At 43.8% G+C, this 15,873-nt stretch overlaps 1 protein-coding gene across 1 annotated transcript in view; it reads left to right on the top strand.

Moving 5' to 3' along the window:
* Positions 1-15,873, top strand: part of LOC134500311 (hexokinase-1) — a 51,982-nt gene extending 36,109 nt beyond the window's left edge. The window contains exons 14-18 of the mRNA XM_063307534.1: positions 610-709; positions 2,657-2,840; positions 4,448-4,603; positions 12,179-12,412; positions 13,503-15,873. Coding sequence (XP_063163604.1) covers positions 610-709; positions 2,657-2,840; positions 4,448-4,603; positions 12,179-12,412; positions 13,503-13,647 — 819 coding nt within the window. The 3' untranslated portion in view covers positions 13,648-15,873. The remainder of the gene's footprint in view (positions 1-609; positions 710-2,656; positions 2,841-4,447; positions 4,604-12,178; positions 12,413-13,502) is intronic.

Raw genomic sequence — 15,873 nt, 5'->3', positions numbered from 1 at the left:
CCCTGGCAGCTTCCCATTCAAGTCCTAACCAGATCTGACCTGGTGTGAGAGAGCTGGTTCTTGGACTGACCAGTAGCCACTTCCAAACCTGTTGATTGTTTGTCCCTTCTTCAGAAAAGAGACAAGCTTACTTCCCTTTATATAGAAAGTGTGTAAGAAAGAGAAAAGGGACCACCTTCCATATCCATATCAGTTGCCTATCTGTGGGTTGAAGGGAGCTGTTGCTGGAATTCTTGTGCTCTTACCGTACTTTAAACTCCTTCTTAATCAATCTTTGTAATAGGAACTCAGAACAATTTCTTCTTGGGATTAACTGCTTTCATTCCAGGCTGCTACCAGAAGCCAGGCTTAGTCTTTTTTCAGATCAGTCAAGTCAGCTACTGTGACATTTCCTCAACCTAGCATTCTCAGGTTGGAGAGGAAGATGCTGGGTTGGTCCGTGGGTGTACTAGTAATTAGGAGCAAGAATGTTTCATTGCTATCAATTAAAAGAAAATCCTCTTTTCTTGATATTTGAACATTGATAAATAGCAGAGAACAGATAATAAATGCTGGCTTGACTTTTTTGTGTAAATAAAATGGTGGTGTTATAATGTTGTTTCTTTAAAGGAATTTGAACTCGATGTTGTGGCTGTGGTGAATGATACAGTTGGAACGATGATGACTTGTGCCTATGAAGATCCAAATTGTGAAATAGGACTTATTGTGGGTATGTCTGAGGCTTGCTTTAAATTTTGTTGAGTTTAGTATTTAAATACTCACACAACAGATCATGTGTCTTCAGCTATGCCAAACCTTCCTTTTTATTTCAATAATTTTACTTTATATTCTAACTCATCTGACATTTACAGCTCTCAAATTCAGAAGGCAGATAAGAATAGGAGGTTTTGACAAGGGTACGGCCAGGAAGTGTGAATGGCTGTGGACCACATTCATCTATGCTTGGGAGAAGCTGTTTGACTTGGTTTCTCATCAGACCAAAGCATTTCCCTCTTCCCTTGCCCTTCATTGCTGTTCAGTTTTATTCCCTGCTTCCTATTTCTCTTCCTTTCCAGTTGCTGCTACCCCTTCTCCTGAACCCACCTTCTTCCCATTTCTTTCTTTCTTTTGTTGTTGTTGTTTGTGCTGCAAGGCAGTGTGTATGCCATGTGAGAGAATGGCTTGTGCATATGGGAGAGAATGGTTGGTTATACAGATGGGGGAATCAGTTAATTTTATTAAAATATTTTAAGAGTTTTAAGTTCAGTTAAGATTACATGTTTTTTAAAATTCATTTTGACCCTGGTCTTTTTTGGAGTCTGGTGTGTGTGTGTGTGTGTGTGTGTGTGTGTATTCTTACATACATTTATGCAGATAAGCTGTACACATTCATTGGGGAGTAGATTGGTTTCAGTTGGAGTTAGAAAGCCTAGACTGAAAAAATGGCAAAGATGGATTTTGTTTTGTGTATATACTTGTTTTTTTTTCTATTTTCTTTTCCTTTCTGGATGGAGAAATCTCAGGATCTTTTTCCTTTCTGAAGTTAGTATAGAAGGTGACCCCAAGTGGAAGGCAGTGAAGTCTCAAGATCTCTAAGTTTTATTGGTGTAAAACAGTGATTGAAATAAGTCTGATTGGAAATCAAGAACAAACAGATGCGAATTGCCAGAGATACCAGAGGCTGGGAAAAATCTTGCTTGAAACTTTAGAAAGTCATTGACAGTTGTCATAGACCTGGGCAAAAAAGAAAAGAAAAAAAAAGTGGTTTTCTTATGTAAGATCTTGCAAGATTTCAAAATTGTCACAAAAGCTCAGCTATTTTCAAAATCCTCTTTGAAAAGAATATTTTAACTGAATTTGGTAAGCTGCTTTATGTATAGACTTAACAACGTACCAACAAAGAATTTGGTAAATTGCTTTATGTATAGACTTAACGAAGAACATTTCATCTGCATAGATTTGTTAGATCCATACAATGTAAACAAGACAGGTTGATCTGCAGTCTTATCTCTGCCACAGTTCCCCAACCTGGTGCTCTCCTGATGTGTTGAATGTGGAACTCTTGGCTATATTTGAGCCCCAGGCAAGAAGATGGTCAAAATCTCCCATTTTCCTTTTTAATTGCCAGGACCTCTTCAACAGCTTGTACTTTTTCAGGATTGAATTTTTCAGAATATTGGTTTAGCAAGTGACATAAATGCAAATTCCAGGTTGAATTTAATAACTTGTGCAGTATGGATAGTTCTTAGTTATATTTTGTAAAAGCTAAAGTCATTGTCAGAAGTGTTGAAAACAATTAACAAAATGATCCACAAATAGATGCCTTTTATTTGCCATTCATGTTTCTGAACTGAGATCTAAGTTTGCATTTCTGTTCAGCTGTGGAGATCACAGGATGACATTGGAAAACTCACTGTTGCTCAGCCTAATCTCCCTCAAAGTATTATTTGGGAGGGGGAAAAATCTAGAATTCAGCTGAGTGGAGTGTATTTTTGTCTCCACTTCTGGGTTTGTACCATGACCACAAGATATGTGTTTGGTCTCTGGGGCCCCTGCCCCCTTTTGAATACCCATAACTGGCACATCCCTCGAGTTAAGAAAGTTGCATGTCCCCACTCTTGGAAGTTAACAACAAACTGCTGTTCAGGTTGTGAGCCTATTTATTGCCATATCCTAGGAACTGGAAGCAACGCATGCTACATGGAGGAAGCAAGAAATATTGAAATGGTTGAGGGAGACCAGGGAAGGATGTGTGTGAACATGGAATGGGGTGCCTTTGGGGACAATGGATGCCTAGATGACATCCGGACAATCTATGACAAAGCTGTGGATGAATATTCATTAAATAGTGGCAAGCAAAGGTATGTATTCATTTTTTTACTGAAATATGAAGAGAAATGTGAAGTCATGTGGCTTTTTTCCAGCAGAGGTGATTGTCACCAGCTGTGTGCAATACTGTTGGAGGACAGAAGGGTGTACAATTCAGCCAGGGCCTGAGAACTTACACTCAGAAGGGGGATGGCATGGAAGAGTACAATTACCAAGGCTGTGGTTTCTTTTACAATAGCCTGAGGGTAACACCGAGAAAGGCAGAAATCCAGTGTGAAGTGAGAAGTATTTTTATCCACCACTATTAAAGATGGGCAAAAACCATCCTTGATTTGAAATAGGCTAGGTTTTTCTGAGGTAGGTAGGATGGCCTTCCTCCCTTCCTTCCTTCCTTCCTTCCTTCCTTCCTTCCTTCCTTCCTTCCTTCCTTCCTTCCTTCCTTCCGTATGGGAGAATTCTTGGCAAAACCTTGAGGTTCCTTGTAACCTCAGAAAGATCAAGCATATTTTTACAGTGATCTTACCTGCCAGCTTCCATGTGCTTCCCATTTGGGGTAGGGGAAGAAGAAACATCAGAGGAAGGAACATAAAAAACCAGTGGTTCTCCCTGAGTTTTCACAAGTCTGTACTAAAAAATTCTGAGCATCCTCATACTCTACAGGAATCCTATCAACAATTGTGCTTTATGATAAACCATGGAGGATTAACTACATGCATAATTCTTTCTCTCACACACAGTTCTTGACTTCTCAGTCAGCAGTGGAGACTCTGAGCAAGTTCAGAAATCTTTACAGTGGAATGAGAAGAAACAGCTGTTGGTTTAACTTTGATTTTTACTTCAGTTTTGACTCCTGATCAGTGTGGAAGAATAAAAACAGCAAATTACTATCATTCCCTCCTCCCCCAAATTTCCAGGAGAAAATCATCCTTTACTCTTTCCTTCCTTCCTTCGGCCTGTAATCTGTCAGTACAGGTAGTCCTCATTTAGTGACCATTTGCAATTACAATGGTGATGAAAAAGTAACTTGGCGACCAATCCTCACATTTACAACCTAGGCAGGTCTGTAAAGTGAAGGAAGTAAGATTGTAAGTACAGTTGCAGTTTCACTTAGTGACCACTTTGCTTAATGACCGAGTTGCTAGTCCCAATTGTGTTCGCTAAATAAGGATCACCTGTATAGGAAAAGCAGAGGAGGTTGGAAATGTGTGAAATGGAAAGATTGTCATACTCATTAACAGAGGTAGAAGCATGGGATATGGCTACTCAGGTCACATGGATTTCTGAATCAGGAAGAATAGTTTACTGACTGCCTTGTTTTTATATTTTTGCTTCATGTAAATGAAGTGATGTAAAAATTCTCCTCCCCGACATGCTTCTGTGATGCAGGAGATTTTTAAAAACGTTTTCTTACAAGAAAGGAGAAAGAAGCTTGCATATAATCTTTTCATGAAATCTCCTTGGTCTTTCTAGGGACAGACAGTTGCCAATCAGTTTTGGGCTAAATGATCCAGTTCTTAAGTGATCCGTTGCTTACAATTCTTTCCCCCCAAAAATGTATCTTGTTCTCTATAAAAATGTTTAATTTCTTTCATTCCTGGCAACAGTGTTTCTGAACCAGTATTTTTGTCCATGACTGTAGGTATGAGAAGATGATCAGTGGGATGTATTTAGGGGAAATTGTCCGTAACATTTTGATTGACTTCACAAAAAGAGGATTCCTCTTCAGAGGTCAAATTTCAGAGACACTGAAAACTAGGGGCATTTTTGAAACCAAGTTTCTTTCACAGATTGAGAGGTAAGTGTGCACAATATATCTGGAATGGAGCTTGTTATTATCTCAGTATATTAACAGTTACTTTTCTTTAGCCATCTCATTTAACATTTTCTCCATAAACTCAGATTAATACTTTGTCCTGACCATCTAGCTGGTCTTGACTGATTTTGCAAAATCTAACCAGAATTAGGGCTGCTAGGCACTTAGATTGGGAAGATCCCAAACTTGTGAAGGCAAGAAACATCAGTGGCAAGAAGTGTTCGTGTAATCATCTGGAGTTAAGTTGGATCTGAAGAAAATTTTATCCATCTTTTTTTTTGGAGTGCCAGTCTATGATGACTTTCACGTAACAGGCTTCTGCAATACCAGAAATATTTGGAAATACTTGGCTTCAACAGAAGCTCAGAAAGGAAACAGAATGAGGTTTTTTTGTTTTTGGTCCTTCAAGTCAGTGTTGACTCCTGGTGACTGCCTGGACTAGTCCCTGCAGTTTTCATGGCAAGGTTTTTTGGCAGTGGTTTGCCATTGCCTCCTTCCTAGGGCTGAGAGAGAGTGGCTGGCCCAAGGTAGCTTAGCTGGCTTATACCTAAGGCAGGACTAGAACTCACAGTCTCCCGGTTTCTAGCCTGATGCCTTAACCACTACACCAAACTGGCTCTCAAGCATAATGTAGGAACTTATTAACATAAAAACTGAGGAGTAATGCTGAATATCTCCAGAACATCTAATTCCTCAGTGATTGTCTCTAGTACAGTAGTGCAATCCTCTCCTCTTTCTGTGACTAGGCCTTTTAAAAACCAGGGAAGAGCTAATGAAGTGCACTCAGATGGATGTCTGTGTTTGTGAGACACTATAGTTCCACCTTGCCAGAGGTCTTTATTTAGAAACTTTAATATTGTGAAACATTACAAGAGCATTAGATGAGGGCTAAAATTGAAGAAGTGAGGGCTTGGGTTCAGAATTTGTCATGCTTGGAATATTCCCACTGAAATCAGTGATCTAGTCTAGGTTTGTGTAAAATCTAGTGTTCCAGGAATAACATGTACTTCAGAACTTGGGAACAATTTCATTCCATCTTTGGACCAAGCTAGTCAGACTGTTCTGTAGGTGGTCCTATGATTTTCCAGAAGTTCATGAAATTGGATCATTTTTTAAAAGGGCTTTGACTCAAAGAAGTTTACACCACACTGATGATAACGTTCTCATAGGCTATGTCATGTTCACTGTTTCAATGTTTACTGTACATCGTAACGTTTCACATGCCATGGTGCTGACACACGTTTCTGTTGGGAGGGAGCTGCTGTGAAACCTTGTGCCAAGCTCTGTATCTATGTTCATTTCAATGGAATGTGTTTGGGTTATGTGCTTGGCTCAAGGACTTTTCTCGTGGACCATCAGAAGCCGTTAGGAGCACCTGGGATTGTGAGCCTGGGAAGATTCTACGGGGGGAGGGATCTCATTTGTACCGAGGGTTTTTTAGTTTGCATTTGGCGCGCTTTTTCCATTCTCAGCTTTCTTTGTGAACCTGCATACTATTCTTTAATAAATCAGATATCTTCGTGATCCTGTTTATGAGTCTGATGGTGTTTAGAATAGGCAATCAGTACATAAAGCTGAGAATCACCAAAGTTGTACTGTTAGCTCCTACCCAGATTAATTTCTTGTGAGGGAAAACAGTTAATGATGGCCAAATCCAAACCCACGACCGGGAGACTTGAGGAGCCGACTGGCTTGATGCCTGAGTCAATGGTCAGGAGCAGAGAACGGAGCCTCTCCCCAGAACCTTCAGGGGTACGGGCGGATTCGAGTTCCAGCCTTGAGGGAGAGGAGTTCGAAGATGGGAGAGCACCAGAGCAACCGGCACCCAGCGAATCGCCTGCAGAGTTGATCACCTGGGATGAAATAGAAGAACCCCGGCCAGGGACGTCCTGGCCATCCTGGAAGTATCGGGTCCTGCTATCCCCAAACGTCACGGTATTAGAAGGGAGACAGCCTAACGCACGAGGGAGGGAAGAATCTCAACCCCCTGAAAGGCTAAGAGTAGTAGAGGCTAAATTGGAATCGATGGAGTACATGCTTAAAGCCCTGTCTCTGTCATGGGGGGGCAGCCGAGGTGCGAAGGAGATTCCAGCTCCACGCAATCATCCTCCATCCCCTCACCCAGACCACCGGCGGAGCAGGGCCGGAGACAATGCCGGGATGAATCTCCACCCCGCAGAGCTCGTCCATCAGTGTCCCCACCCCGAGACAGGAGAACTACTGTAACCTGGGGCCCAATTACTCAAGCAGGTGCTAATTCGGCTCCAACAGGAGCAGGGGTGAAAGACTTTTCTGTCAAGTTTGACGGGGATCCAACTAAGTTGTCTTTCTTTCTCACTAATGCTAAAAGTTATATGAAGCAGTTTGGACCATGCTTCCCTTCCGAAGAGGTTAAAATAACTGCCATTGCCACCAAGCTGAAGGGACGAGCGGCTGACTGGTATGTTCAATTAAGTGAGGCTAGTTCCCCGGAGCTTGAGGATTTTGAGAAATTCATGTGGGCGTTAAAGCTGCATTTTGAGGATCCTCTAGCCAAGGCAAGGGCTAAAACGGCACTGAAGGATCTTACCCAGGGCCAATTAGCTGATTATGCCCTGGAGTTTAAGGCTTTAGCTGAGAAAGTCCCTGACTGGTCTCAGTCAACCTTAATAGAATGATTTAAAGAGGGACTCAACAGGGATGTCCTGCGGTGGGTGTTGTGTAGAGACGACCCAGAGTCATTGTACGAATGGATCTGTCTAGCCGGCAAGGCTGAGCATACCCAGCATACCTATATGCAAACCAAACAACCTGAAAAGCAATCAGCTACCATGAGGGGACCCCAAAGTGCCGCAGCTGCTACCCGGCTAGGCTATAGAGCCTGGGAAGAGGAGAGAGATAGGCGTTATGCGAAGGGTCAGTGTCTCCGATGCGGAAAAGAAGGGCACTGAGCAGTTGATTGCCCAAAAGCCAAGGCTGGAGACCGGGCGGGCAAACTGCCCGCCAAATCGCCACCCTCATCCCAGCGAATGACGGCAGCCAAGGGGGCGGCCGACGCTGAAGAAGTACCCTACTTCTCGGGAGAGGCTGAAGACTCTAAGGAGCCGATGGGAAACACCAGTCACCTGCCCTGAAAAGCGCCTGCGGGCAGGTGGAGGAGGATGGGCACGAAGTTGCTATGGTGAGTGCTGACTGTCCCACTCTAGCAGTGAAAGTGAAATTGGGCTCCCGCACAAAGACTACCGAGGTCTGGGCTTTAGTTGACTCTGGGTGTTCCACGTGTCTGATTCACCCTGATTTGGTTGCTGCTTTGGACCTGCCTAGCTTTCCCCTCCAGCAGCCTTTGATCTTCACACAGTTGGATGGTTCAACAGCGGGGGGGGGGGGGACCCATTTCACTGGAACTGTTGCAATGCAAATGGGCAGCCACCATGAGACTTTGAAATTCGTTGTAGCACCTGTTGGCAATCCCTTGGTAATTCTGGGGATCCCCTGGTTGACCTATCAAAGCCCCTATATAAACTGGGAACACAGAACTGTGACTTTTAAAGATGGGTTTTACCAAGCTCCTACAGCGGAGAGAGCTGCACGTGCGGGGGTTGGAAGGGCTTCAATGGCCACGCTGCGTCCTAGTGTGGCACATTTAGAGGGCTTGCCCGATTGATACGAAGATTTTGCAGACGTTTTTGGAGAAATGGAAGCAGATCAACTACCCCCCCCCCATCGGAAAACTGATTGTGCCATAGAGTTGGTTCCTAACGCTCAATTGCCCAAGCCAAAAATTTATCCGATGACTCAGAAGGAGCTTGGGGCATTACGGGACTTTATCGACAAAAATCTGTCAAGGGGGTTTATTGAACCTGCAAATTCCCCAGTTGGGGCCCCTGTGCTATTCCGGGAAAAGAAGGATGGCACCCTTAGACTCTGTACGGACTATCGGGGGTTAAATTCTGTCTCGATCTGCAACAAATATCCTCTACTCCTAATGAAAGACATGTTAGCCCATTTGTCAAAGGGCAAGATTTTTTCCAAGCTCAACCTTCGTGAAGCCTATTTTTGCATGTGCATACGAGCTGGAGATGAGTGGAAAACTGCTTTTATTGCCCATTGAGTTCGTTCCAGTATAAAGTCTTCCCTTTTGAATTAGCAGGGGCGCCCAGAGTCTTTGTGCAATTGATTAATGAAGTATTACATGATCATTTGTTTAAAGGGGTCCTGGTTTACTTGGATGATGTGCTCATTTACACTGAATCCGAGGAGGAACACGAACGCCTTCTCAAACAGGTGTTAAGTAAGCTTAGAAATGCCAAGCTTTATGCTAAGCTTTCCAAATGTGAATTTCACAAAACCCAGCTTGACTATCTAGGCTATAGGGTATCTGACAAGGGCATTGAGATGGACCCTGAAAAAATTCAGGCAATTTTAAGTTGGGAACGTCCCTGCACCTGGAGGCAACTACAAAGTTTCCTAGGGTTCAGTAATTATTATCAGCAGTTTATCCAGGGGTTTGCTGAGATTGCTTTGCCCCTTACTGACTTGCTACGTACCAAGGGTTTGGGAGAGACACGCAAGGTGAAAAACCCTGGGGCAGTGCTGAATTGGACACCTGAATGCCAGGCGGCATTCGAGAAGTTAAAAACACTCTTCACTGCTGAGCCTATTTTACAGCACCCCGATCCTGAACGCCCCTTTGTGGTCCAAGTTGATGCTTCTGACTCCTCAATTGGGGCTATATTGCTACAGGGGGATTTTGAAAATCACTTAAAACCCTGCGCTTATTTGTCTAGAAAAATTTCTGAAACTGAATGCCAGTGGCATGTTTGGGAAAAGGAGGTGTTCGCTGTAAAAGCCACTTTGGAAGCCTGGCGTCACCTCTTGGGAGGCACTAAATGCCCTTTCGAGGTTTGGACTGATCATGGGAATTTGGAAGCCCTCCGCACCCCCCGGCGACTCAATCCTAAACAAATTCGCTGGGCTCAATTTTTCAGTCACTTTAATTTCCAGTTAAAATTTATTCCGGGAAAGAAAAACTTTCTGGCCGATGCTTTGTCACGTTTACCTCAGGACCTTGACCACGTGGCAGATATAGTTGGGACTGTTCTTACTGAGCCACAATTGGGCTTGGTTGCCGTCACCCGGAGCCAAACCCGTGCGCAGGCAACCCTGCCCCCAGCCCCGTCTGGGAGGTGAAAAATGCAAGTTCCTTGTCAGTTACAGAAGGACTTTCTCCAGGCACTGAAATCTGACACTTGGTTGCTAGCTAATAGAGACAATGTTTCTTTTGAAAACGGTCTAGTGTGGGTGGAACACTGCCTTTATGTGCCTGAAACTTTGAGGGCTGATGTTTTGCAGCGTTCCCATGATGACAAGCTTGCTGGACACTTTGGTTTTGTAAAAACCTTGCATTTGGTTCGCCGTCAATTTTGGTGGCCAACCTTAAGGCGTGATGTAAAAGACTATATTGCTTCCTGTCCTGTTTGTGCCATGTCAAAGCGAAAAGGGGGTAAACCACAGGGGCTTCTGCAGCCAGTGGCCAGCCCATCCCGTCCCTGGGATGAGATTTCTATGGATTTTATTGTGGACTTGCTTCCCAGTCAGAAGAAAACTGTCATTTGGGTTGTAAAAGATTTTTTTCTCCAAACAAGCCCATTTCATTCCATGTGCGTCCATCCCATCGGCCCCGCAATTGGCCTGCCTTTTTCTCATCCACATCTACTGGCTTCACGGTAGCCCCTCCCGTTTGGTCACCGACCGCGGGACACAGTTCACTTCCCAGTTTTGGAAATCATTTTTAAAATTGATTGGCACCAAACAGGTGCTGTCCACCTCATCGCATCCTGAGACTGACGGACCTGCGGAGGTTTTGAACTCTGTCCTGGAACAGTTCCTTAGAGCATACATAAACTACCATCAGGACAATTGGGTGGACTTGCTGCCTTTTGCTGAAGTGGCTTACAACAATGCTGTCCCATCAAAGCACCAGACAAACCCCTTTTCGTGTGGTTTCTGGTCACGATTTTGTTCCCATCCCTGAGCTGCCACAAACCCCTCCCCAAGCCTGTTCTGACTGGGCTGTTAAGCTGCCTGATTCCTGGCCGGTGATTAAACAGGCTTTGGCTGATGCCCAGGCTGCTTACAAGTTTCAAGCCAACAAACGTTCTTTGCAACACGATTTCAAAATTGGGGATCAGGTTTATCTTTCTACCAAGTTCATCAAGTCCCCACAGCCCTTGAAAAAGCTTGCTCCCAAGTTCATTGGTCCTTTCCCTATTGTCGGTCTTATCAATCCAGTTACTGTTAAGTTGGACCTGCCTCACAATTTGAAACACTTGCACGCTGTTTTCCATTGCAGCCTGCTCAAGCCTGTCCACCACTCTTCCCGCTGGCATCCCCAACCTCCTCCTCCTGCTCCAATCATGATTGACGGGGAGCAGCACTTTGAAGTCAAGGAGGTCGTTGATTCTCGCAAGCTTTGCGGCACCCTCCAGTACCTGATTCGCTGGAAACACTTTCCTCATCCTGAATGGGTGCCTGCTTGCCACGTTAATGCTCCTGATTTAGTTAACTGTTTCCACTTGGCTTACCCATTAAAACCTTCTGCTTAATGCCTTCTTTCTTTTGGGGGGCAGTATGTCATGTTCACTGTTTTAATGTGCACTGTACATTGTAACGTTTCACGTGCCATGGTGCTGACACACGTTTCTGTTGGGAGGGAGCTGCTGTGAAACCTTGTGCCAAGCTCTGTATCTATGTTCATTTCAATGGAATGTGTTTGGGTTATGTGCTCTGCTCAAGGTCTTTTCCCGCGGACCATCAGAAGCTGTTAGGAGCACCTGGGATTGTGAGCCTGGGAAGATTCTACGGGGGGAGGGATCTCATTTGTACCGAGGGTTTTTTAGTTTGCATTTGGCGCGTTTTTTCCATTCTCAGCTTTCTTTGTGAACCTGTATACTATTCTTTAATAAATCAGATATCTTTGTGATCCTGTTTATGGGTCTGTTGGTGTTTAGAATAGGCAATCATTACAGGCTATCACTGATGTTTGATTCGAGCCAAATTTCAAAGTAATGCTGGTCAAATGAAAACATCTTGTTTATGTGGAATTATATGGATCCTGATTTATACTTCAGCTGGCATTAGTTGTTAGACAAGAAGTACTAGCTCTGTCTTTATTGTAAGGTTACATGAACAGATTCTAGCAAAACAAAGTATTTCCCCTCTCCTTTTATTCTCCAGAAAACTAGGGAGGGTCACTTCTGAAATGCTTCCCACACCCTCCCTCCTTCTGTGGGCTGAGATTGTCACTTGTCCAGTCTGCAGCTCTTCCTCCTATCTCCCAAGGTCATTCCCACATACTGTTACCTTAGCTGAATATATAGTGTGTAGGGTTTGCATTTTGCTGTTGAAGATACTCCAAATGTGAAACCTCTCCCCAGAACTGTTTTGCCTAATGTTGAAAATAGTCCCTGAGCTAATAGTCCATGAGATCCCTGAGCTAATTTGGCCCTCAGATGAGATGCTTAGCTTTGGAAAGCTGTTCAAGTACCTGACTCCGCCCCTGGTACCCTTTCTCTACAGCGATAGGTTAGCATTGCTTCAGGTCCGTACCATCCTCCAGCAGCTTGGTCTGAACAGCACTTGCGATGACAGTATAATCGTGAAGACGGTTTGTGGAGCAGTGTCACGGAGGGCGGCTCAGCTGTGTGGGGCTGGAATGGCTGCTGTCGTAGATAAAATAAGGGAGAACAGAGGCTTGGAGCATCTGGACATAACCGTGGGCGTAGATGGTACACTATACAAGCTTCATCCACAGTAAGTATTTTGTGTGAGTTGTTCGCCTGGGGAGTGAGCAGATGCTGGATTCTGAGTGGCTTAAATCTTCTCCCCCAGTCCATGTGGGGGAAATTTTGTGGGAGTGGGAAATGCTGTAATTCAATCCCCTAAGCAGCCCTTTCCCCCCTTACTCAGCATGTCAGTGCAAACATGGGGTGTTGTGGTGGTTCATTGTGAGTTGTGTAGTTTACAGGGGATGGAATTGCTGGCAGGGTGGGATCTTTTCTTGGAGGTGTAGGGTCGCCTTACTGGGTTGAAGCTGTCACAGATTAGTTTTCCTTCCCATGTTGCGCCATCTTTTATATGTGCAGGGTATGCAGATGTGCGTATAAATTATATGTGGCAATTTATTTCCAAGTACAAGAATATGGCATATGTGATCACTGCACAGTCTCTTCCTCCAGCATTATTTTCTGAGTGATAAATTAAAGCAGGGGGATGTATACAACTTAAACGGCTGTCAATTCTTGTTTCCTTGTGAATAAAAAGATGTGCCTCCCTATTTCATTCATATCCTTGATTGTGCATACAGCATTTGCCAATCTTTGCATCTGCTCTCCTTTGACAGTTTCTGCCAGGCATTTATGCATTAGCAGCCTCCCCCAAGGCTGTTGGTTGGCAGTTCTAGGAAAAGCAGTCTCAACACATCTTGAGAACACCAGGTTGGAGAAGGCTGCTGTATAAAATGTATATGACGTTATTCTATATAATAATGTACGGCCATTCATATGCACAAGCATTGAGTCTCGGGCTTAATATAGGAAAAACACTCCCCCACCTCAGTCATTCCTGCCTACACGGGCGTCCACCGGTTGAGCCAAAATCTGCAAGATGGTGGGTATTGCATTGCGATAGATGCTCTGCCACTTTTGTACACGTGTGACATCGCCATGCATTCTCGTGCGTCGCTATGCCTGCCATCCTGCAGATGTTGACCTTCCCGCGGATGCTGTTCTTGCCTGTGTGCTGTGAGACAAGCCAAGTGAATCCCATCCAACATACTTTGATGATGGTGCCGTTTTCAGCTGGGTAGAAGAAGGACCTTTCACACCTCCTCTGCTTTCTGCAGCTTTTCAAGGGTCATGCACCAGACGGTGAAGGAGCTGGCACCCAAATGCGATGTGACATTCCTGCTTTCAGAAGACGGCAGCGGCAAGGGAGCTGCCCTCATCACTGCGGTGGGTTGCCGACTCCGTGATTCTGAGCATAACTGAACTCTGCTCCCTGGGCTGCTCACGACTTCCAAGCACTTTCTTGACAAGCAGCGGTTCTGTAGTCTGGACTGGCGGGGAGAGCCCAGAATTTACTGCTTGGTGGAAGAGTTGGGTTTAAAAAAAAAGTAAAATAAAAATAGAATGCTGATTAAGTATGCTGTTGCTGATAATATCTCCCACTTTGGATCCTTTGTCTGCATGTGTCTCTTTCTGCCCTATTTAGTACATTCCCCATCTGTAGATCATGAAAAAAATGGACCTATAATTTAAACAAATGTCAGAAATGAGTTTATGATTTGGGGTTCTAAAATTACAGCCAGAAAATAGATGTGAGCAAGAGCAGGTGGTACTGTGTCAAGTGTATTCTTTGCAGCTGCTGCTACATCCATATTAAATACATATACCACCAACAGCGTGAATATGAAGCAAATGCTTATGCAAAGGGAACTTAGCAATTCTCATCTGAACTTTCCGCCTGATGTTTTATTCCCTCCTCGCCCGTCTTGGAGTTTCCACAGATGTCTGGTAGCATCTGAACTTTCAGTTTTCCTTTAACAACCTGAATTTTCTTCTTTTTGCACTGAACCGTTGGATGGACAGATCAATTAATCAGTCAACCAATATCTCTCCCCGCGTGTCTATTATCACTGGCATTTCCCTTTGCTTTGGTGATCGATGTCGAATTTCCAAGTAAAATGTGTACCATTGCAAAAGGCAAGTCTTTATTAATAAAATCAAGTTCCCTAGGGTAATCCAAATCTCTAGTTATGAGAAATGATTTTTGCCTTTTTATTGGCTTGCTATTTTCCAGGGTTTCCTTCCCTCCCTTCTCTTAATAAAAAAGTTTGGAATTCCCTTGTTTTATGTCCTGCTGAGAGCCACTTTCAATTTATAAGGTCCTGAATTCTGGGAGAAACACGAGAGCTTGCATGGGGGAATATAATGTGATGTAGGGGGCAGAGCCTTGAGTTTCTGTCACAGATGCACATCTGGAAGAACTGAATCAGTGTAAGGCCAGTATTACCATCCAACATCCAAGCCTATAGGCATCTGCAGAACTGGAGCCTCATCTCTTTTTCTTATGTGTTGAGGTAGGACTTTGTGTGGTTTTGGCCACCATCTTCACTTTTTTTTAACAACATCCACCCCTCTGCCCCCCCTCGACTCCCCAGCCAATCCTGTTCAGCCTTTGCTCTGGACTTACAACAGCACTGACTATGGACCTGACCACCATTTTGATTTTCTCTCATAGCCCAGGGTGCCTGCTATGATATTATTCTAAAGCTTGCAGGAAACTGAACAGGTGTGGGTGGCTTCCTAATTCAGATGCATCTGTATAGCGGCATTTACACAATTACAAAACATTAAAAAGTCTTGACTTTGCTATAGCCAAAGAATCAGAGGGGGAAATGTGACATACTCTATCTTCTATTAATGTTACAGTAGCAGAATTCATGGTGGTGAAATCATATTGATTTTTATGGAGTTGAATTGCACCCATTATACTTCTGAAAACGGGCACTTGGAGGTAGTTTTAAGAGCAGTGTTAACTTTTAAATTAGGCATGTGGGTAGCACTCTTTAACAATTCTAGGAACATTAAATTTCAAGGCCTGGTTTATGCTCCAGCTGGATTTGGTGGTGTGATTTACCAAGATACTTTAAAAATATTGTTAGCGGTAGCGCCAAAGAAAACAATGTGCAAACCACGGATATCCCAGTCACAAGATTTCTCAGTGTGACCTAGACTTGAAATTTCAAACTAGAATGTGACCATAGAGATATCTGAGAACCATTCTCTTGTTAGTAATAGCCCAAGTAGCAAGTATGTCAGCTGGTCTTTTTAAAGGCTGGCCAGCTACCTCCATTCCAGTATGAGATGATATCAATCTCATCATTGGCAACAGCAACAAGAAGATAAAGCAAGCTTAGTGGATTACTTTATATATCAAGATTTGGATTGCCCTCTCTTTTAATAAGCATTTTCAATACACATTTTGATGCATTGTGATTGAATGTTGCGGTAAAATGAGTCTCGCCCAGTATTTTGCAGCTTTGTGCGTGTGTGTGTGTGTGTGTGTGTGTCTGTCTTCCTGAAGGGCTGCATGATTCCCATGGTTTTCCTATGCTAGAAAGTTTTTTTATATTGCCTAGTAGTAGTGGTGATACTACATAGTGCAAAGTGGATATTTGTGACATAATTAAACTTTATTTTGATGTGTGTTTA

This window comes from Candoia aspera, chromosome 6, assembly GCF_035149785.1.
Source record: "Candoia aspera isolate rCanAsp1 chromosome 6, rCanAsp1.hap2, whole genome shotgun sequence".
Taxonomy (NCBI): domain Eukaryota; kingdom Metazoa; phylum Chordata; class Lepidosauria; order Squamata; family Boidae; genus Candoia; species Candoia aspera.
Note: the sequence above shows the minus strand (reverse complement) of the source record. Positions and strands in the feature narration are given on the sequence as shown.